The sequence below is a fragment of the Rhipicephalus microplus genome, unplaced genomic scaffold (assembly GCF_043290135.1).
Source record: "Rhipicephalus microplus isolate Deutch F79 unplaced genomic scaffold, USDA_Rmic scaffold_14, whole genome shotgun sequence".
NCBI lineage: Eukaryota > Metazoa > Arthropoda > Arachnida > Ixodida > Ixodidae > Rhipicephalus > Rhipicephalus microplus.
Window position 1 is genome coordinate 17,375,121 of NW_027464587.1, and position 23,225 is coordinate 17,398,345.

Here is a 23,225-nt window from a genome sequence, read left to right on the forward strand (position 1 = left end):
GGTTGGAACGGAGATACTATTATGAGGTACATATTAGGACACCTCCAGAAACAACTGACAGGCGTCGTGATGGCAACTGACGGTGTCAGAGTAGTTTTAACCGGTTAAAGTTAATAAATATTATTGTCAGAAGAATTATGAATAAAATGGCAGATCTTGAGGCTGTGGTACTATAACACGATCCCGGCTTTTTAGAAATGACCGAAACAAGGTTGAAGAAAGATGTACTGGATGCCGAGGTTATTCCTCCCGGATACAAAATCATGAGAAGAGACCGTGAAACAAAAGGAGAAGGTGTGGCCATTTTAATTAAAGATAATATATTAGTGTTCTTCCGCATGCTATTGATGTCGAAGCTCTTTGGATTAAAACCACGCTCAGTAATCGCTCGGTATACACTGGTGCTATGTATAGACCTCCAAACTCCCCAGTGAATGCACTTGATAACTTAAGACGCTTTATTGATTCCCACCAGACGCATGATGATAATATTATCCTTATAGGAGACTTTAATCTCCCTGGAATTAATTGATCGACACTCACTTCAGAGGGAAGCGAAGTCATTGAAGGTGATCAGTTGCTAGAGCTCGCTTTCTGCTATGATCTGACTCAGGTCGTCTCATCTTGTACGCGTGTGGGTCCAACCGCTTCTTCAGTGCTTGATTTGATATTCTTATCTGTATCACTGCTCCCGTTTCTTGGTATGTGTGAAATTGAGGACGGTCTTTCTGATCATAAAATGGTTTTATTGTCTTTAGATCTGTATGTCAATGTCATGCACAATGATGAAAAACCTATTATCTCAAATTTTAGTGCCGCAAACTACCTAGCCATACTAGAACATCTGGAGCACTCATATAATTCGTTTCTGGAAATGTACCGAACATCTCGTTCAACAGAAGAACTGTGGCAGTTTTTTACATTCTACGATAACATTTTGCATCCAACAATTCATTCCCAAACGTCGTAAAAATGTGAGAAAACGAAACCCTTGGATTACGCGCGATATATTACAGGCTAAAAAAAAACTTAAACGCACGCGAAAGGCGTGCTCTGTGAATTCAAGCATTGAAAAAAAATTACGGCATATTCACGGGGTGAATGATGATGAATGGGCGAAGCTCCGGAGGGATTCATCGGTAAACTGTGAATCTTCCGTGTAATTCGCCCAGTCGATCATCATGTAAAGACGTGAGAAACGCTGTGTGTGTATATACACAAATCAACTTTTATTTGTTCTTAGACGATGGATGGCTTGCGATGTCCCATGCCTCGCGCGCTCGCACATCGGGATTCTGTCTGCGAGCGCGCGCTGCTGCCGCCTTGCGCTCTCTCCGCTGTGCAGCCTTATCCATCCGGCGACTCTGAGCGCGCGCCAACAGCGAACGGATTTTATTACAACGCTCCCCCTAGCGTACGTCGCCGCACTAAATCGAACGATTGCCTTCAACCAATGACACGCGCCATATGTGACATCATTCCTATTTTATAAGATCTCGCGTCTTTCATCAACTACAAGTACCGCTTTCTAGTTTATAACATCTTGCATCTTTTCATCATCAGCTACAAGTACCACCATCTAGTAAACACTACAAGAACTAAACGAGAGGTGGCTACATGGATGGATGGATGGATGGATGGATGCTATGAGCGTCCCCTTTATAACGGGGTGGTGACAAGTATGCCACCAAGCTCGAAAAAAAAAGCTTTTTTCTTTTTTTTTTATGTTGGCCTAATGCCTCTACTTCGATAAATTCTATCTTAATGGAAAAAAAGGTAAATTTTCAGCTTAAGTTCTCTGCCATTTACGGCACACTGTCCATATTTTATTTTTCCAATATTTATTTTTGTCCTTTCTCTCTAATTTTCTGCCACCAATACTCTAACCGTCTCTTACTTATTTCAATCGCGGGTGTGTTCAGCTTTCCATTGTTGTCCCTAAAACCCAAGGCTTCCTGTAGGCTCGTGCCCAAACGTACACCTGGGAGGATATCTCCACATTCAATCAGAACATGCTCCGCCGTTTCCTTATCTTTCCCGCAGCATGTGCATTGTTCTTCTTCTTTACTGAATCTTGCTTTATAACTACGCGTTCTAAGGCAACCCGATCTCGCTTCAAACAGTAAAGCGCTTCCCCTTGAATTATCGTAAAATGCCTCCCTCCTTATTTCATTTTTGCCCTTTCGGTAGTTACTCAGAGCCGGTTTTTTCTCCATAGCTGCCATCCAGTAAATCCTCTCCGCCTCCCTGACTTTTCCCTTAACGTTCTTTGTTGACATATGGCTCACAATACCAGCCGTATATTTACTAGTGAGTCTTCTAGTTCTTTTTCTCCACTGTGTGTCCACGCTCTTCCTATACAAATAACGGAACACCTTCTCTGCCCATCTACTCTCCTTCATATTTCTTAGCCTTTCTTCGAACCTTATTTTGCTCTGCGCTTCCCTCGCCTTAAAACCTGCCCACCCCATATCGCCCTTTACAGCCTCGTTTGTCGTCTTCCCGTGAGCACCCAACGCGAGGCGTCCCACAGTCCTTTGATTTACATCCATTCCCGATTGCACCTCTGCCCTCATGCACACCACTGAGTTCCCAAAAGTAAGCCCTGGAACCATTACACCCTTCCACAGACCTCGAAGCACCTCATACCTATTGTATCCCCACAACGCTCTGTGCTTCATTATTGCCGCATTCCTCTTTCCTTTTGCTGCCGAGGCTTTTTCCTGTACCTCCATGTATCTATCACTCTCATTTACCCATACTCCAAGGTACTTGTATTCACTTACCCTCGGTATTTCTTGGCCTTGTATGGACACCGTCTGATCACAGGGATCATTGAATACCATCAATCCACACTTCGTTACACTGAATCCTAGTCCAAGAGCTTCACCTTCCCTTCCGCATATATTCGCCAGCTGCTGTATATCATCTCGACTGTCCGCAAATAAGACGATATCGTCCGCATAAAATAAACCTGGAAGCTTCTGCTCAATCATCATGCCGCCCTGTTTGTGTGACAGATTAAAACCAATGTTGCTACCTTCTAGCGCTTTTTCCATACTCACCATGTACAGCATGAATAACAGTGGGGACAAAGGACATCCCTGTCTCAGACCCCTGCTAACCTCAACGTTCTCTTTGCTACGCATTCCTTCCCACTCTATGCAAACTGTATTTTCTCGGTATATCTCCCTCAAAAGCTGTATACAGTCGTCGCCCATGCCCATTCCTTTCAATATATCCCACAAAATTTCCTGATTAACGTTGTCGTATGCCCCAGTGATGTCTAGAACTTACAGGAGACGGTACCACCATCTAGTGAACACTGCAAGAACTAAACTAGAGGTGGCTACATACAGGGGACGGTACCGCCATCTAGTGAACACTGCAAGAACTAAACTAGAGGTGGCTACATACAGGCTACAGGGGACGCACAGCCCACGCCCTAAGGAGCTTCGCCCCTAAAAAGAAGAACGTCCAGGTTTTAAGTAAAAGCCTCCGGCAAAGTGTGAAGACTTCTAAAAATAAGTTTTATAACTGAATGTTGAAACAATTTCTGAAAGAATCCCCAGACAAATTTTGGAGATACGTGAATCTTTCGACCAGGCCGAGTAGTATGTCCAATCATAGAAGTAGCAAGGATAAGGCAGAGGCGTTTAATTCCTTCTTCTCCTCAGTTTTTACAGTCGATGATAGCACTGTACCCACATCAGCAATTCTTTAGATATGATTCCTATCCAGGATATAAGCATCACTGAAGAGGGCGTTCTAAACCTCTTGCTTCATATAAATACCAAAAAAGCCCTGGTCCTGACAATATTCCCAATGAATTTTATAGATATGCCGAATGGTCATCGAAATTTTTAACAATAATTTTCAATCATTCGTTAATAGTGGCTCTTTTCCCAGTGCTTAGAAACGTGCAAAAATCGTGCCACTACACAAAGGCGGTTCCGCATCTCACGCTAGCAACTACCGACCTATATCACTTACAAACACCTGTTCAAAAATATTAGAGCACATTGTATCAAAGCACTTGCTAACCTATCTCGATGAACATAATTTAATTGTTTCCTGCCAGCATGGTTTTAAGAAAGGGTTATCCATCGTTACTCAGCTTATTGAGCTTGTACACGGCTTATCTAGCACAGTTATTACCCGTGGTCAAACTGACATAATATTTTTAGACTTCGCAAATGCTTTCGATAAGGTGTCGCACAATAAGCTCTTACTTAAAATCGAAAGTACCTTTGAAAATTTTACCCTCACTCGGTGGTTCAGTTCCTATCTCGCACGCCGAGAACAATATGTCCAACTAGGGCACCACCAATCTGGTTTATCGCCTGTGGTATCTCGGGTGCCCCAGGGTAGTGTTGGGGCCCCTCTTGTTCCTGGTGTTTATAAACGATCTGCCAAAAAATATTACTACCCAAATAAAAATGTTTGCTGACGATTGCATACTATACAAAAATATACAGTCACCGAGCGATCAGGCCGAACTTAATCTTAACTTAGAGAGAATTAAAAACTGGTGCAATCAGTGGCAAATGCAGCTTAACCCAACAAAAACTGTCTTTATGTCCATTGCTGGAAAAAAGAACATTCTTAGTTATCCGTACAGTGTTAACGGTCACGAACTTGCTCAGGCTAAGCAATATAAATATCTAGGCCTCATAATTACACCCGACTTGCGTTGGAATCTTCATGTTGAGGAACTTTGTTCCAAAGCTAACAAGATGTTACGGGGCCTGAGACGTACCCTTCACTGTGCCTCTCCCGAAGTTATAACTTTAGCTTATAAAACTTTGCTAAGACCCATAATCGAGTATGCTAAAGTAGTGTGGGATCCCTGTACCCAAACTAACTGTTTGAAACTCGACAAAATACAGCGACTTAGTTTTAGGTTTATATTTAATAAATACTGTCGTTTCCATTCACGTAACAAATTATGCAATCTTGCAGAGCTCTTACCACTACAAAATTGCACCCAATATTAAATGCTGAAATTCATTTTCATAATAGTTCATAATCACGTTAAAATAAGCTACGACAGGTACTTTGAAAATCAAAACACAAGAAACGTCAAGACACAGACACAGTATGTACATACCGCCCCCAAAAGTTCATATTGACTGTCTCAGGTACAGCTTCTTCCCTAGGGTGATTCAGCACTGGAATTCGTTACCAGATTCGGTTGTGAAAATAAAATCACTTACTGACTTTTTAGAAGCAATAAAACATATAGTGCCCATACAGAAAGGCGGTTACTCATCTCACGCTAGTAACTACCGACCTATATCGCTTACAAGCACATGTTCAAAAATATTAGAGCACATTGTATCAAAGCACTTGCTAACCTATCTCGATGAACATAATTTAATTGTTTCCTGTCAGCATGGTTTTAGGAAAGGGTTATCCACCGTTACTCAGCTTACTGAGCTTGTACACGACTTATCTAGCACAGTTAATACCCGTGGTCAAACAGACTTAATATTTTTAGACTTCGCAAAGGCTTTCAATAACGTGTCGCAAATATCTGATACCATGCGCTAAGATTGTGAATATGTGTGATTTACTTTCTTTGTACCTAGGCTATAATATTTATTATGTGTTTTATTATGCGCAAAATATGATGTGTATTTCGGCAGTGATGCTCTCTTTTCCTATTTTTCATAAACTTCTCTGTTTAAACTATATGCTTAGCCATTATGATATATTTGTTGTATGTGCTCTGAAATGTTGTGTTCCAGTAGTGAAGGTTCTTTTTCTTACGTTTCTCTTATGCACATTTCTGTTTTATATGAGTCAACTCTACTCTTGTGATAGCCCGCAAAGGGCTGACAGTATTAGTAAATGAAATTAATGAAATGAAATAACATGGACATGATTGAACATGCTCTAAAGAATGAAGGAAGCATCGACGCGGTGAAGAGAGAGCTTGGGATGAGGAAAAACTAAATTTATGCACTAAGGGACAAGGAAGGCGGAACGATAAAATCTGCCTAAATAGTCAGCAGGTTAAACTGACGCTGAAACAACAAACAGCGCATCTACCAACCCCTTCAAAAACGACCCAATGATGACACTGCTCTTCTCGCATTTGCGAGGAATATAAGCGAGCGTCAATAAGCGGCCATGAAGAGATGTGTAGATTTACTGTTGACCCCTGACCACATAGGTTATTAGCACAACTGGTGTTCTCATGCCTACCAGTGCCTATTTAAAAATTCAACCATAAAACTCGACCTTACATCTGGTGTCAACACGCTCGGGTAACGTACGGTAATGCGAGGCACTAGAAAAAGTTAAACAATAGACTAATATTGATCATATTTGTGACAGAACACCTAACTTAGCCGCTCCGTGTACGGTGAAGTTTCATATTTGTGACAGAACCATACAGAGCACTTACAAGCACCAACCGTTTACACTACTCGTCGGCGTGAAAGTAGACATTAGGGACCTTTGGACCTCGCTTTGTCGCCGACTGTTTACGGCACTTTATGCCACTTCATGTCACTCAGGTTGCATTACATGCAGTAACGCTCGGGTAACACATGGTATAGTGGAAACATGTGGTGCACCGAACTCGCTCAATGGATTGCGTGCCGAACGGCTGTCCCCCGCGATCTCCAATGACAGCGCAGCTCTGGCCGACCGGCTCGCCCTCCGCCATCTCCTGACACCGTGAAGCTCTCGCTGAGTGGTACCCCGTCTTCGGACTCCTTCGACCGTGCCCCCATCTTTCTCTATCTTACCTTTACTTCTCACTCTATTCCTTTTAATGCTTCTTTATCCCCTTCCCTCGTGAGCCACTGTTGAGGTGTCGCACTTAGATGCAGACACTTACGGAGCGCACAATTATCACCTTTTCTCTCACATAGGAATCACTTCCCCATGTACGGCACCATTGCCCACTTATTTTCACCCTCTTGTCGCGATTCACTGCGTGTAGATGCGTGAATTATTTTATCCTCCTTGTGCTGAATCATCATCATCATCACCCTGACTATGCCCTCAGCTGGGCGAAGGCTTCTTCCATGCTGTGTCAAATAACCTGGTCTCGTGCCATTTGCTACCATCTTGTATCCCTCACTTCTTAATCTACTCTGTCCACCTAACTTTCAGTCTTCCTGGCGCGCTTTTCTTCGAATCGAATCAGTTATCCTTAATGACCATCGGTTATCTTGCTTTTGCGCTACGTGCACCGTCCACGTTCTTTCCTGTTTTTGATTTCAACTCTCTTGCTGCCTGTTCATGCTCAAGTGCGCTTCACACTGAGGCACTCGAGCTGTGCTTTACGGGGTGGTGCTGAGTACCTGAGTACGAAGCGTCTCAATAACTATAGAACAGTGGTGCCAACCTGCTATACTGAAGTACATAAGCACAGAATGTGATGGAAAACCATTAGTGCAATAAGATAGCCGAATAAAAAAAGGGGAGCGGGATGTGAACGGGCGACTACTTGATCCCAACCCTGTCGTACCTACAGAATCACGCCCACATATGTTTACCTCTGCACAAAAAGAGGCATACGCCTACCAGGATCTAGGCATTCGTACCATAGTCGATGCAGGGCTCCTGCTTGGAGTTTGGGATTCTGAATGGACAGGTGGCAATGGTGATGGGAAAGTTCATCACCAGGTCATCGCCGGACTTCTCCATTTCCACCCATACCTGTTGGGACAACAAGAAGACCACGTTCATGATATATATATATATATATATATATATATATATATATATATATATATATATATATATATATATATATATATATATATATATATATATATATTGACAGAAATCAGTGGTAACGTCCAAGTAAATAGTACCGTACAGACTACATGGGTACGTGTACTGCCAGTTCCTGAAGTAGTTACTTCATAGCCTGATCAGAGCTGTTTTTTTTACATTTGATATTCAGAGTACCAAATCACTGAAAACTAACATCCCAGTAAGTCTCACCCGCACCTGCAGCATTGACACCGAATGCGCAAAATAAGACAAAAGCAACACACTGTCCACTTGTGTATCCCAAAAACAAAATGCCGCATAATACCTCTTCAAAGGCGCACCTAGGGCTAAAACAAAGGTTGAGCGTTGGCCTAGTTGGTGTAGCATAGAACGAATTGATTGATTGATATGTGGGGCTTAACGTTCCAAAACCACCAATTGATTATGAGAGACGCCGTAGTGGAGGGCTCCGGAAATTTCGACCACCTGGGGTTCTTTCACGTGCACCCAAATCTGAGCACACGGGCCTACAACATTTCCGCCTCCATCGGAAATGCAGCCGCCGCAGCCGGGATTCGAACCCGTGACCTGCGGGTCAGCAGCCGAGAGCATAGAACGAAGACGAACGAAAAGTATACATAGACAGATATAGCGCTGAACCTACAACTGGCTTTTATTTTTCGACCACAGCAATATAGTATATGCGCTTTTCACAGGATAAAAGAAAAAACAGAGTAGACAAGCTACACAAGAATGGAGTCAAGGGAACAGCAACATTGTGTCAACATTGTGGTGTTGCGATTGTTTCGGTTTCGGTTTCGGTTGTCATGTGGCGCCTCGCACAGCAGCGACGTGTATCATGACTTGTATATATGGGTAAATAAAAGAGTTGGTGACCTAACATTCGGAAGAGGTAAATGTTCCCTTGGGTGCTCTGCGCCCCGTGGCGTGGTAGCTTACTGGCGTTCCCACTGGCGGCATTGGCGGGCTTCGGTTCAACGCTTTTTGTTCTTCGTCGGTGCCGGGCCGCCAAGACACCGCACAACAGACATGGTATGTTTTGCAATAAAAGCTGGCTTTCCTTGTTCTAAAAAGCAAGGCGCACTTTTTATAGCGTTGCGAGATTTTCTCGGTTTCTATGATTTTGCATGCTGTCATAGCTTTGTGTAAAACGTCGTTGGCGCAAACTTGAAAGAAGACGAGAGAAGAAACTCGGAAAAGCGCACACTCGCAACTGAATTTTATTGAACCGCAGCTCATCTTATGAAACATCTCACGCATGCGTACAAGCACACGAAAATCTCGAACAATTACAGTCACAAACTACCACAAGGAAAACCAAATTCATTATCATACAATGACAGGGGCGGCACACTGATACATTGTTCGCCGAATTGCCTAATATACATCGCCTCTGTCAATTCACGTACCACTTTGCCTTTGCTCTTTCGCAAAGTGGCACGTGATTTCCTTTGTCTGGAAAACGTGTGCAAGCAGCCGTTGCTCACTGATAGCCCCGTCTACATTATATTCGTGTTCCTTAATATGTTCAAAAAGGCACCTTCCGGTGTCACATAATGCTTACAAGAAACCTTTGTGTCTTTGTGATTGGTGGTTCATATTCCTTTTGTGGAAGTCCTCGGTGTGGGAGTATATTTGTATGAATCTGTGTGCTTGGAAAGAGGCAATGCTGGTCTTGCAGAGTCGTGGGAGGCAGCTTTTGAAGTGCGGGTATTGCTGCCTGTCCATAGGTTTTCTGTATACGCTAGTTACTAACGCACTATTGTCTATTCGAATGAGTACATCAAGGAAGCTCATTTCAGTGTTAGAGTAGGAGAGTGTAAAATAAATGCTGGGATGCGCTTGGTTAAATGGATTGTATGAATTGGAGGAGCTTGTTTTCCAAATTTCTTCATATCATGATTATGTCGTCTAGGCACTGTTTATCGATTGAAGGCTTGATATCACAGGATGAAAGAAAAGTTTACTCTATATGGTTGTTGTTGTTGTTGTTGTTGTTGTTGTTGTTGTTGTTGTTGTTGTTGTCTTTATTTCAGACAAATGTATGTCTCGGATACAAGGGCAAAAGGCAGATGTCCTCTGCCTGACAGGACCCTGGCACTCGAAACCACCCCTCAAAGCATACAATATAAAAAGAAATACAATATAACACACTAATATAGCATGCGTAACATTGTTTTTGTACAGAGTAAATGGAGTACATACTTGTACAGAAATAAAGAAAAAATTCTTAACACTACTAGTGACAAAACCAGAGAAACATATGACTGCTATATACAAAAGTTATCAATCTTGAGGTGCATAACTATGTTAGCGTAGTTAGCGGCCATTCTTGCACCCATTCCCGTGCCACTGATTTGAAGGTAGTACCGATTATTAAATTCAAAGTTGTTTGTATTTGTGTAGAATGTAGAAAGTTATATGTGTAGAATGAACATCCAAAGTTACCAGAAATGCACCCTCTGATAATATTGTTAGGAGAGAAGGCGTCTCAAAAATACCTTTACTTTTGGTAAACAGGCAGCCATACAATATGGAGCCCAGTCTGCACGAGCTCGCCCTAAACATCGTCCTCTTTCCTACAATGCTCATTTGTGGCACCCCGTAGCATCACCCCCGGCGGCGAAGGCACCGTCTCGGTTCTTGGTTGGTCCGAGTAATATCAGTTCAGCCGAGTGACCTGAACAACGTCAGAACACGATCGCGCGCTGGTGGCGTTAAGAGGTTCAATTTCATATGTCACGTCGGTGACTTGGCGCACCACACGGTACGGACCCGTGTACAGGTGAAGTCACCTTTTCGCACAGGCCAACTCGCCGTTACGGCGTTTAGAGAAGGACTGTGTCACCTTGACTGGAGTGGACATCACGATGGCACGCGTTGTAGACCTGTCGTTGTCGTTCCTGCGAATCGCTCAGACGCTGGCGAGCAATCTCACGTGCCTCTAGAGCTCTAGAGATCACATCGCGGGCATATTCTGACGTGTGGCTAACGCCAGGAAGGAGCGTGTCAAAAGGCAACGTCGGTTCTTTTCCGTACAGGAGGAAAAATGGCAAGAAACCTGCAGTGTCATGCCGAGACGTATTATAGGCAAATGTTACAAAGGGAAGGGCGGAGTCCCAGTCATGATGGTCGGAAGAAACGTACATGGCGAGCATGTCCGTGATTGTTTTATTTAGCCGTTCCGTGAGCCCGTTGCTTTGAGGATGATATGCCGTTGTGAACTTGTGCTTTGTAGCGCAAGAGTGTAATATGTCGTGGATAACTTGTGATAAAAAGTAGCAACCCCGATCGGTAGGTAGTTGCCGAGGAGCGCCGTGGTGTAATATGACGTCTTCTAGAAAAAAGTCAGCGAGGTCGGTCGCACAACTCATAGGAAGGACCCGCGTGATGTCATGCCGAGTGGTGTAATCCGTGGCGACTGCTATCCACTTGTTTCCGCTGGCCGATAAAGGGAACGGTCTTAGTAAGTCAACACCTACCCTATAAAATGGTTCGAATGGGATTTGATTCGGCTGAAGGTGTCCCGCTGGAAGGGTTGCTGGTTTTTTGTGGTGTTGACAGGATATGCAAGAGGCGACGTAACGGCAGACGGATCGGTAAATACCGGGCCAAAACAAGCGACGTCGAACGTGGTCATAAGTTCTTGAAACTCCCAGGTGACCAGGTGTCGGAATATCATGCAACTGTGAAAGGACACTCTGGCGCATATGTTGTGGTATGACCAACAGCAGCTCAGTTCCGTCAGGATGCATGCTGTAGCGATATAAGACGCCATCTTGGAGCAGGAACATATGGAGAGACAGAGGAGTTGTGGGACCACTAAGCCGAAGGATTATATCTCTGAGGTGAGGATCACGGCGTTGCTGATATCCAATGTTGCGAAACGCGGAAAGTGCCAAAACGCAAGTAGACTCACCGCTCTCAGAAAGGTCTGCTAGGTCTACTGGATGACGCGACAAGCAATCAGCATCCTCATGGTGGCGACCTGATTTGTAGACAACCGTGTAGGAATATTTCTGTAGCCGCAGAGCTCACCGGCCGAGACGTCCACTAGGATCTTTTAAGGACGACAACCAGCATAAGGCGTGGTGTTCAGTGACAACCGTGAACGGGCGTCCATACAAATACGGCAAAATTTAGCCACTGCGCAGACGAGTGCGAGGCATTCGCGTTCTGTGATGGAGTAATTTCGCTCTGCTGGCGATAAAAGACAGCCAGCGTATGCAATAACGCGCTCGCAGTCATGCTGTCGTTGGGCCAAAACGGCTCCGATTCCATGGCCGCTGGCATCGGTACGCACTTCCGTTGGAGTGCATATATCTAAGTGGCCGACAATCGGTGGCGTCGTAAGTCTACTCGTCAGTTCAACAATTGCTTTGGTTTGTTCAGGTCCCCACACAAAAGTCACAATTATTTTGATAGTTAGGTGAGCGGGCGTGCGACGTCAGCGAAATTCCGCAAAAATCTACGAAAGTAAGAACAAAGGCCCACAAAGCTTCGAACGTCGTTCGCAGAGGTCGGCACAGGGAAATCTTTGACGGTGCGGATTTTCTCAGGATTGGGACGAACACCAGAATAATCGACAAGGTGCCCAAAGACAGTGAGCTGCCGGCGGCCGAAGTGACATTTCAACGAGTTTAGTTGGAGCCCTGCTTTGCGGAAAACCGAAAGAATTGTTGAGAAACGCTCGAGGTGAGTTTCGAAAGTTGGTGAAAAAACAATGACGTCATGAAGGTAGCATAAGGAGATTGACCACTTGAAACCGTGAAGAAGAGCGTCCATCATTCGTTCGAATGTAGCCGGGGCATTACATAACCCGAGCGGCATTACTTTGAACTGATAGAGCCCGGTCGGGAGTTATAAATGCCGTCTTTTCACGCTCCATATCATCCACTGATATCTTCCAGTACCCGGAACGAAGCTCCATAAAAGAGAAATAATTTGCTCCACTAAGGCAGTGAAGAGCGTCATCTATCCGCGGCAGAGGATACACGTCTTTTTTGTAACCTTGTTAAGATTTCTGTAGTCGACACATAAGCGCCTGCTGTTATCTTTCTTTCTCACAAGCACAACGGGCGAAGCCCAAGGACTTGAAGAAGGTTCAATGATGTCTCGGGCAAGCATCTTGTCGACTTCTTGCTGGATCACGTGGCGCTCGGTGGACGAAACTCGATAGGGTCGCCTGTGTACTGGATTTGCATCACCGGTGTTGATCCGATGCTTTACGACGGTCGTTTGACCTAGGGGTTGATCGCAGAGATCAAAGACGTCTTGATACGACACAAGAAGGCCACAAAGTGCAGCCACATGATCGGCCGGGAGATCAGAGGCAATCATTCCAGTTATGCAGTCTAGTGTACTGCGCGACTGAACACTTGCAGATGACGGTGTATCCTCTGTTAAGACCGATATGTGGTAGTCGCTGGCCGGGGCAAGGGTTGAAAGGAATATTCCTCGTGGCAGCAGTTCAGAGCAAAGTTTAAAGTTCACAATAGGGAGATATGCCACGTTGTCCTTCATTATGATGATGGTGTGAGGGAACGCAACATTAAGCGAACAGAGTTTTGTAGGATTAGGTGAAATGACATAATCGTCGTCAGCTACAGGTGAATCAGAAGAGACGTCGATATACGTCACAGCTCGACAAGATAGGCGAACAAAGTCGGCGGAGCATAGCTTTGGCGGCGCAGGATCAGGAGGGTCAACGGCGTGTGGTAGGACGAGCTGAACAACACCAGCAGAACCGTCAATTAGGGAGGAATGCTCCGACAGAAAATCGAGTCCCAAAATGATGTCATGTGGGCGGTGGTCCTGTACATAAAACCAAACAGTGGTATGACGTCCAGCAACAGTGACACGGGCGGCACACATCCCGGTGGCCGCTGGTGTTGCACCATCAGCTACTCGGACAAGAGTGATCGGAGCAGGAGTGAGCACTTTCTTGAGTCGAGCACAAAGGCTGGAGTTCATGACTGGTATGTGAGCGCCGGTGTCAATGAGTGCTGCCACAGAAGTACCGTCAACGTTTACTTTAATCAAGTTGTTGTGTCCGGGTATCGTGTGTAGAGGAATTTCGGGTCGGGTCGTCGAAGCAGGCTCACCTCTAGGAGCTACGCCTTTCAGTTTTTCGAAGACTGGTGGTAGGAGGGTGAGTGGGAGCGACGCCGGTTAGTTGAGCGGGACATGCGTCCAGAGGGCGACGGGGAGTGGCTTCGTTGGGCGGGCCTGGATGGCGAAGCATCATCTTGTGCCGTGTAGATCGGCATCCGAGAGCTAGCAGGTGGGCGTCGGGTGTTGGCATAATGCGACCATGGCTGGCAATCCCAGGAGGTGCGGCAATGACGTGAAATATGGCCGACTCGCTCACAGTCAAAGCAGATCGGACTCTCATTGGAAGTTCGCCATTTTGTCGGGTTCCGGTTACGTGGGCGGTTGTTCGGTCCGCGGGACATATTAGGTGTACTGGGCAGTCGGTAGTCAGGTCGGTTAACGGGTCATAGCGTCTGAAGTCCGGCGTTGGCCAGTTCCTGGCGTACGACACTCTTTATCAAAGAAATAGAGGCGCGAGAGTCGTCAGGGGCCTGGACCTGGTCTGACAGGGGAGATGCTGCCTCGATTTCGTGGCGCACGATGTGCACGATATTGTCGGAAGGAGCAGGAGCTGGTGGCAAATGGGCGTCCTCGCACTTAGATGTTGCAGCCATGTTGGGAAGAGGCAAAAAGTTTCGAGTAATACGGCGACTTTTCGCGTCTTCGAAGCGTCGGAATTAATTAATAACTTCGTCTACGGTCGATGAGTTTCGAACTACGAGGAGATTGAAGGCATGATCGGCGATTCCTTTGAGGATGTGCGCGACCTTTTCAGATTCTGGCATCTTGTCACCAACCTTCCGGCAGAGGGCGAGCACATGTTGTATGTATGTGACGTACGACTCGGTGCAGGACTGGAGTCGACACGCTAGTTCTTTCGGCGCAGCACGACGACGCCCGATGGGCTTGCCGAAGAGATCGATGAGTTTCTGCTTACAGATGTCCCAACTCATGATATCTTCCTCGTGGTTGGAAAACCAAACTTTAGCTGTACCATCAAGGTAGAAAGTAATATTGGCCAACATGAGCATCGGATCCCAGTTGTAAAGAGCGCTCACCCTTTCGTACAGCTGAAGCCATTCCTCCACGTCAATACTGTCACTGCCCGAAAAGGCGCCTGGGTCACGCGGTGGAGTCAGGACGATGGTGCGGTTAGTAGCAGCTGAATGCGGTGCTGTTGGTTGCTGCGTAGTTGGACGAAGCACGGTCGGGGTAGTCTCCGAATAATCCTCGTGCTCGTCTTGATCAGGCATCGCACAGGCAGCCAAGAAACGTGCGCTGCGTAGAATCGTCGTGATGTTGACTGTGGGAAGACCCGCACTCTCCACCAAAATGTTACGGAGAGAAGGCGTCTGAAAAATACCTTCACTTTTGGTAAAACAGGCAGGCATACAGTATGGAGCCCAGTATGGAGCTATATGGAGCCCGATATACACTACAATATGGAGCCTACTATACAATATGGAGGCAGGCATACAATATATATATATATATATATATATATATATATATATATATATATATATATATATATATATATATATATTTATATATATATAGAAAAAAGCCCGTGGCTAAAATTACGGTGGTGCGCAGTTCCCAACCGGATAAAAAAAAGTCCGCGTGGTGATAGAACTGCATTGAGTGACCTGGGATGCGGCCTCACCGGTGATCACCACCGGTTACATGCTCCCTCACCAGAGATGGATTGGCCACCCTGGTACAGGATCTGGCCACTACCTTCCACGTGCATACGTCAATTAACTCACGGCCCTCAGTCCCCAGCAGCTGCGAAGCAACTGACCACGGCGGTGGTGAGATCTGCAATGTAGCACAGGGTGCTAAGAATCTCTGCATCCGGACAGGCCGCCTTCAGAACGTGAATTTGGCAACGTTTAACGCGAGAACCTTGTCTAATGAGGCAAGTTTAGCTGTAGTATTCAAGGAGCTAGACGGTGTTAAATGGGATATAATAGAGCTCGGTGAGGTTAAGAGGACGAGGCCTCTATGGTGCTACAGAATGGGCTTCTTCTTTGCTATTCGGGCCTGGATGGCTGAAGAATAATGAAAGTGCGGTTCCTAATTCACAGAAACATAGCTGGCAACATAGAGAAATACTATAGCATTAATGAAGGAGCACTAGGTACCGTAATTAAATTCAATGCAAGATGAAGCAAGTACACGCTTACGCGCCAACACCCAGCCATGGTGACGCTTCAGTTGAAAGCTTCTATGAAGACGTGGAATCGGCAACGAGTAAGGTAAAAACACAAAACACTGTAGTGATGGGAGACATTAATGCAAAAGTAGGGAAGAAGCAGGCTGGAGACCAGGCAGTACGAGATTGTGACATCGGTACTAAAAATGCCAGAGGAGAGCTACTAGTAGAATTCGCAGAACGCAATTATTCAGGGGATTTTTAATACTTTCTACCGAAAACGAGGAAACCGCAAGTGGACATGGAGGAGCCCTAATGGCAAAAATAAGAACGAAATAGACTTTATAATGAGTGCACACCCAGGCATCGTGCAGGATGTGAAAGTGGTTGGCAAGGTACGATGCAGTGACCATAGAATGGTACGGTCTCGAGTTCGCCTATACTTGAAGAAGGAACGACAGAGACTGATACGCAAGAAGCCAATCAATGAGCTAGCACACAGAGGGAAAGTACCTTTAATTCAGAGTCTCACTTCAGAACAGGTACTCAGCCCTTATTGAGGAAAGAAATCTTAACGTAGGTACAATGAATGATAATTTCTCGATTATCATTACGGAGTGTGCCGTGGAAGTTGGAGGCACGGTAGTTAGACAGGACACTGGCAAGCTTTCCCAGGAAACAAAAAAATTCATTATGAAGCGTGAAAGCATGAAAGTCTCAAGTAAAACAGACAAATTAGAACTGGCAGAGCTTTTGAAGTTGAATAATAAGCGTAAGGTATCTGATTTAAGAAGGTATAACACGGAGAGAATTGAACACGCTCGGAAAAAAATTTGCATATCGACGTACAGTAGGAGTCGATGATATGGAAAGCAGGAATGAAAAATATTCATGTGCTACTTTAAAATTAGCACAACGTTAAGAGGTGGAGGTAAATGATGCCGTGCACGACTTTCGTGTCCCGATTATCATGTTTGGATGTGTCGTTTACCTTCGTCATCTATTCGCGTCACGTGATACCAAATTTAGTATATGTGGAGCTAGCGAAACGGCCACTAGCACGCTATGAGCGTGGTATGCTGTCACGTTCTTACATGACACGCGTGTCAGGATTGTCATGTTAGCACCAATCATATATATTTGTCATTCATTGACGTCACGTAACAACAAGTTTGGTATTTTTGGAGCTAGCAAAACGGGCGTGAGCGCATCATAAAGGGCTCAATATACTTCAACGTAACGTTAACGCACGCGCACGCTGCGCACAGCGACGCTACGTTAGTGAAACGCGAGCACTCTATAGTCTGACGCCAGGTGCGACCGATGCGACCGGCGTCCGTCGGCGTGGCCCGCCGGCAACCGGTGTGAAATGCGACAAGCTACATTTCACGCCGATCCGTTACTCAGACAGCACTGCGTCTCCCTCTTTTCGGGATGGAGGGGCGCCGAACGCGCTGAAACGTGCATGCGTCAAAGCAACGCAGCGCGGCGCGCGCCTGCTAGTATTTGGCAGGACCGGCGCCTGGCGTCGCAACGTTTGCGTGACGCGTCGAAATGAACACCGCCGAGCACGCGCACCACGTCACGTCGAAATGTATTGGCGGCTTGACTGTGGCATGTAGTCGTGTTCTCACATCACAAGCATCTCATGACTATCATGTTTGTACCAGTCACATACCCTCGTCATCCATTGGCGTCACCTAATACCAAATTTGGCATGTGAAGCTAGCGAGACAGCCGTGAGCACATCATCAGTGTGACATGTAGTCATGTTGTTACATGACGCGCATCTCATGTATATCGTGTTTGCACCAGTCACGTACCTTCAATATCCATTCATGTACTGCAATACTAAATTTGGTGTATGTGACGCTAGCGAAATTGCCGCGAGCGCATCATGAGCGTGATAAGTAGTCATGTTGTTACATAACACGCATGTCATGATTTTCATGTTACGGTCTGTCGCTAGTGTTCGACATGCAATCATGTCATACCATACCAGTTTTGCAACATGCCATGTGAATGGAACTACCGCGAAAGCTGCAGGATCATGAAATAAAAATCATGACATTCATCATACATACCAAGATTTTCATGTTATGACTAGTCAGATATGTTTTTCATACATTAATGTTATGCTATGCCAAGTTTTGTATAGATACCATTATCGATGCGGCCAGGAGAGCTAAAAGTGTATGTGGATAGATAGATAGATAGATAGATAGATAGATAGATAGATAGATAGATAGATAGATAGATAGATAGATAGATAGATAGATAGATAGATAGATAGATAGATAGATAGATAGATAGATAGATAGATAGATAGATAGATAGATAGATAGAAAGATAGATAGATAGATAGATAGATAGATAGATAGATAGATAGATAGATAGATAGATAGATAGATAGATAGATAGATAGATAGATAGATAGATAGATAGATAGATAGATAGATAGATAGATAGATAGATAGATAGATAGATACGCTCAATGTCGCTAAAGTTCGCATGCTTCGCATTCAAAGTGGAGGAAGCGTCAAAGCAGTGAAGAGGAAACTTGTGACAGGCGAAAACTGGATGTATGCACCAAGAAACAAAGAAGGCAAAATAACTACCAATATGGATAGGGACACCCCACCAGTATTGATAGAAGTCAGAAAAGCCTTGGAGAGCATGCAAAGAGGCAAAGCTGCTGGTGAGGATCAGGTAACATGATATCTGCTGAAAGATGGAGGACAAATCTGTTAGAAAAACTAGCCACCCTGTTTACGAGGTGTTTCCTGAGTGGAAGAGTACAGGAGTCTCGGAATAATGCTAGCACAATCCTAATAAATAAGGAAGGAGATGACAAGTACTTGAAGAATTACAGGCAGATCAGCTTGCTATTTGTGTTATACAAGATATTTACAAAGGTTGTGGCTAACAGAGTTAAGAAAACATTAGAATTCAATCAACCAAAGGAACAAGCAGCATTTCAAACAGGCTACACAACGATCGACCACATTCATACTATCAATCAGGTAATAGAGAAATGCTCAGAATATAGCCAACCACTATGCGTAGCCTCCATATATTACGAGAAGGCGTTTGATTAAGTAGGAATATCAGCAGTCATGCAGACTGCGGAATCAGGATGTCGATGAAGCGTATATAAACATCATGTAGAAATCTACAAGGAATCAACTGCTACCATAATGCTTCATAAAGAAAGCAACATAATACCAATGAAGAACGGTGTAAGTCTTGGGGATACAATCTCCACAATGCTATTTACCGCATGCTTACAGGAGGTTTTCAGAGGCCTAGAATGAGAATAATTAGGGATAAGAGTTAGTGGAGAGTACCTTAGTAACCTGCGCTTCAACGATGACATTGCATTGCTGAATAACTCAGGGGGCGAATTGCAACTCATGATTACGGAGTTAGACAAGGACAGCAGAAAGGTGGGTCATAAAATTATTCTGCAGAAAACGAAAGTAATATACAACAACCTCGAAAGAAAGCAGCTCTTCGAGAAAGGTAATAGTCCTTTTGAAGTTGTAAAAGACTATGTCTACTTAGGGCAGGTAATAACCAAGGAGCCGAACCACGAGAATAAAGGAACTAGAAGATAAAGAATGGGGTGGAGCATTCTTGGCAAGCAGTCTCAAATCTAAAGCCGCCTGTGAAATACCCTAAGTCTACGGGTTACACAGAGCAACGAAGCAGCTGGCGACCGACAACGCCCTCAGAGCTCGCGAGAATCGGACGGAGCCAGAAAAATGGTGCGTTGCCATCGACCGCTTTCGGGATGATGCCGGTGCATGGCAGAAGTACGAAGGCATCAGGAAGCAGTCCTGGGCAGAATGAAGTACTGCCCTGATTGCCCCTTTCGGCCGGATTCCCTGCGGCTCCAGCAAGTCCAGCTAGATCTTCCCCGAAGACGGAGCTCAGGTAGCGCCCTACCTCGAGGCTGCAACTACGTGCTGCAGCTCGCTTGCAGGGAGCTACACAGCTGGGCCTTGTAATGACACAGGTCAAAAGCCATGCTCTGGCTCTGCCTCAGTATCCGGCGCCAGAACACCCATGCCAATGGTCGAGATCTTTACGCATCTATATTGATCGGAAAATTTGTACCCATGCTCGTCATCTCTTGAACACTTAGATGCACTAGCCCACGTTGCAGTGCACGTTCTGTTGCCTAGTACGTGCGTCTCGACAGATTACAACAGCCTGTTCTCTGACCAGACGGATGCGGATCTACGTGTGACACATTCAATGGCCAAACGTAAGAGCACTTATGAATCGCTCAAAGAAGACTTTTCAGAAGAAATGAAGGTCTGTGAGAAGTCTGAGATCAACTTCATTGAACACCTTCGTGTGCGGTCCAAGTTCTCTGCTGCAACGGCCTCCGACAATGGTCACCCGCCATTACGTAGTTAGGCTTCAAGTATTGCTGACTTGAGAACGTCAAAAAGACCAACAGTAAAAACTCTGCAAAAGCGCCAAAGCGCCACGTTACAGGTCAGTGCAAGAACACCACGCTACACTGACGCAAAAGTCGACTAGAACCGCCAGGCGCCTCTCGACCCATCGGAAATTGCGCAGACGGCTGAGTGTGGTGCTACATGTAGCGTTACCGAACCAACAAGTTCCTGCCCTGTCTTTTAAAATGGGGCGAGAAAAAAGCAAGTGTTCTGCGATCAACATGTGACCATGTCGATCCAGTTAGAACCGACCGCCAAAACCATCACCAAGAAAATTGGACTCCAAGCCACCCTACTCTGGGAACTTTGAGTACCACGAGTCTGCCTGTTTGGTCCACCAAAGAAAAAACGAACTCGAACTGCTTTTTCTGAAATGTCGCAGCGTGGCCGAGGTTGTAGACCACCACACGACAATCAATGTGGGCCCGCGAACTCATCATCACCAAAGGGACCAACCAGAACCCAGTCCTCACCAAGATATGACGAAAGATCCAGGCAACATAGGCAGTGTCGGCCACCAGAGCCAATTCCGACAAACGTCCAGCCTGGTCGAGGCCGACCACGTCGATGCAACCAACCCCGCCCACCTCAAGCCCTGTCAACTCCTGCAGCTAGCCTCACCCACCAGAACATTGTCGTCTGGCCCATCGACGTCGACAATGCTCTCAGTCATGGTAGTGTGTGATGACGAAGACCAAAACTGGCACTCTGGCACAGACGCGCATGCTAGGCGAGCGTGTTAGAGGAGGAAGAAGAAGCTCAGAAGGGAATAGCCTTTTAGATATTCCATTTGCGAAGCTAGGTTTAAATTTAACCACAGAAAATGTTCCAAGTTTTGGTGCCTCTGTTTTGGGAAGTTGCCACAGAGATGCATTCCAAGCGGTGTGTAATTTTATTCAAGACTCTAAACGTTTTTCAACATAAAGCCCACGTTAACAGGTACTTAAAAAAAACCACGTGGAAAAGTAATTTTTGAAATCTGGATAAATCCATGACATACCAAATTAATCGGGTTTGGCAAAACCAGCTGTCTGGTCGGCTCCCAAAATCAAGTTATAGCTACTAGTGTCTACTTTCTTGTTGATTCTTTTTTCTCACTATCAAAATCTTTGGTTTCTTTCTTTTTTCAACATACTGTCTTCCCTAAATAACCCCCCCCCTTTTTTTCGTTGTAAGCAATAATGCAGTTATTGTCCGTGTGAGACTATATGTTCTCTTGGCCAATCCCCCAGAGTGGGTACGAGCCATGGATTAGAGGCAAAAAACAAACAAACAAATAGCCGGCCCGAAGCAAGGCGTTGTCTCCTGTCTGAACAGCCGCCTAACCACGTGAACTTCAACTCGATCCGTGTGTGGGATGCGAGTAAGCGGCAATATGTTTCCCTGTTGCCCGTTTTCTTGGTTGCCTCTTCTGGCGGCGCGTCTTATCTACCTTCAGTTTCAATTACCCACCCGCTTCCAACAACTTTCCGTCCCTCCTTTCTCTTTCTTCTTCTTGTTCTCTGTCTCTTGCCTCGCTAGCCCGTTTGTCTCGTTTTTTTAATGACGATAGTCTTTCTTGGGGAGCTTTAACGCAAAAATTTTTGTCTGTCTGTCCATTTGTCTGTTTTTCCACACTTAACGGTATCGGATATTTAAAAAGGCCGACCCCATCCGCAGCGCCCACCAATGTTGCTCATAGTTGAGCGTTAATGCTTGTGCACTTTTCAACTAAAAAGCAATTATTGCACATGTCTGGGGCACCATAACAACACTTATATATTCTGCATGTGTGTCTTTTACTGAAAAGGCATACATAAATAATTTTAAGGACAGTAGCACTTATCACGCTGCGCTGACCGTGCAACGCTTGCACGCAACGGGGAGTATTTCTAACGCTCTGCTAAGACCGGACGGTGGTGGCACATACCCGTCGCCTTGCGTTCTACACCTTATTACCTCTGAGATGGGCGCGCGCAGCCGTCTCAGAGCCACGCATTTTGTTTTCTAAGAAAACTGACAAACGGCGCTCATGTCTCACGAGTGACGTGCCTTGATGTGCTCGTTAGCCTCCGCTGCACGCTCTAACGCAGCACCTCCAGAATATCACTCAACGATTTTCTTGCACAGAACATTAAATAAATCTCTTGTTCACTTTATCCCCACACACAAGACTACCGCCTTTCGAGGACATATGCAGAAACATGCAAGTGCGGGACCAATTTTTTTCTTTTTTTCCTTCTTTTTCTCATTTTTTATTTTTTTAGTTTTGGAGGTCTCCAAACTGTGAGGCTGGCCTTCGGCTGCGGGAACTTGTATCATTTCGCATAGAACCTCCGAAGAAGCGTGGTCTGCCAGACGAAACTGTTAGCTATAAATAAACATTGTTTTGTTTCCGATACTGCACTATTCTCAATGTTTAATTTATATATATATATATATATATATGTATATATATATATATATATATATATATATATATATATATATATATATATATATATATATTGTAGGGAATAAGACTAAGAGACAACACCCGATCCTGGGCCAGCTGTTCTTATTCTGTTCTGCGCCAATCCCAACCCATACCCCACAATCCAGTTCTCCTCTTCGCCTTCGGTCATCACACTAGAGAACAGAATAAGAACAGCTGGCCCAGGATCAGGTGTTGTCTCTGAGTCTCGTTCCTTACAATGGCGCAGTCACAAACCGTACAGTCATCGGAATACGTTAACCCGCCTACATCCGTGGCCCTTCCAAGTCAACAA

General features: G+C 45.2%; 1 protein-coding gene across 4 annotated transcripts in view; it reads right to left on the reverse strand.

Annotated features, from left to right (window-relative positions):
• Positions 1–23,225, reverse strand: part of LOC119180717 (arrestin domain-containing protein 3) — a 379,819-nt gene that overhangs the window by 29,048 nt on the left and 327,546 nt on the right. For 3 of the 4 annotated variants that reach the window (XM_075882898.1, XM_075882897.1, XM_037431847.2), the window contains one exon: positions 7,563–7,677. The exons of the other annotated variant lie outside the window; for it this stretch is intronic. In XM_075882898.1, the coding sequence (XP_075739013.1) occupies positions 7,563–7,677 (115 nt within the window). The remainder of the gene's footprint in view (positions 1–7,562; positions 7,678–23,225) is intronic. 4 annotated transcript variants of the gene reach the window in all.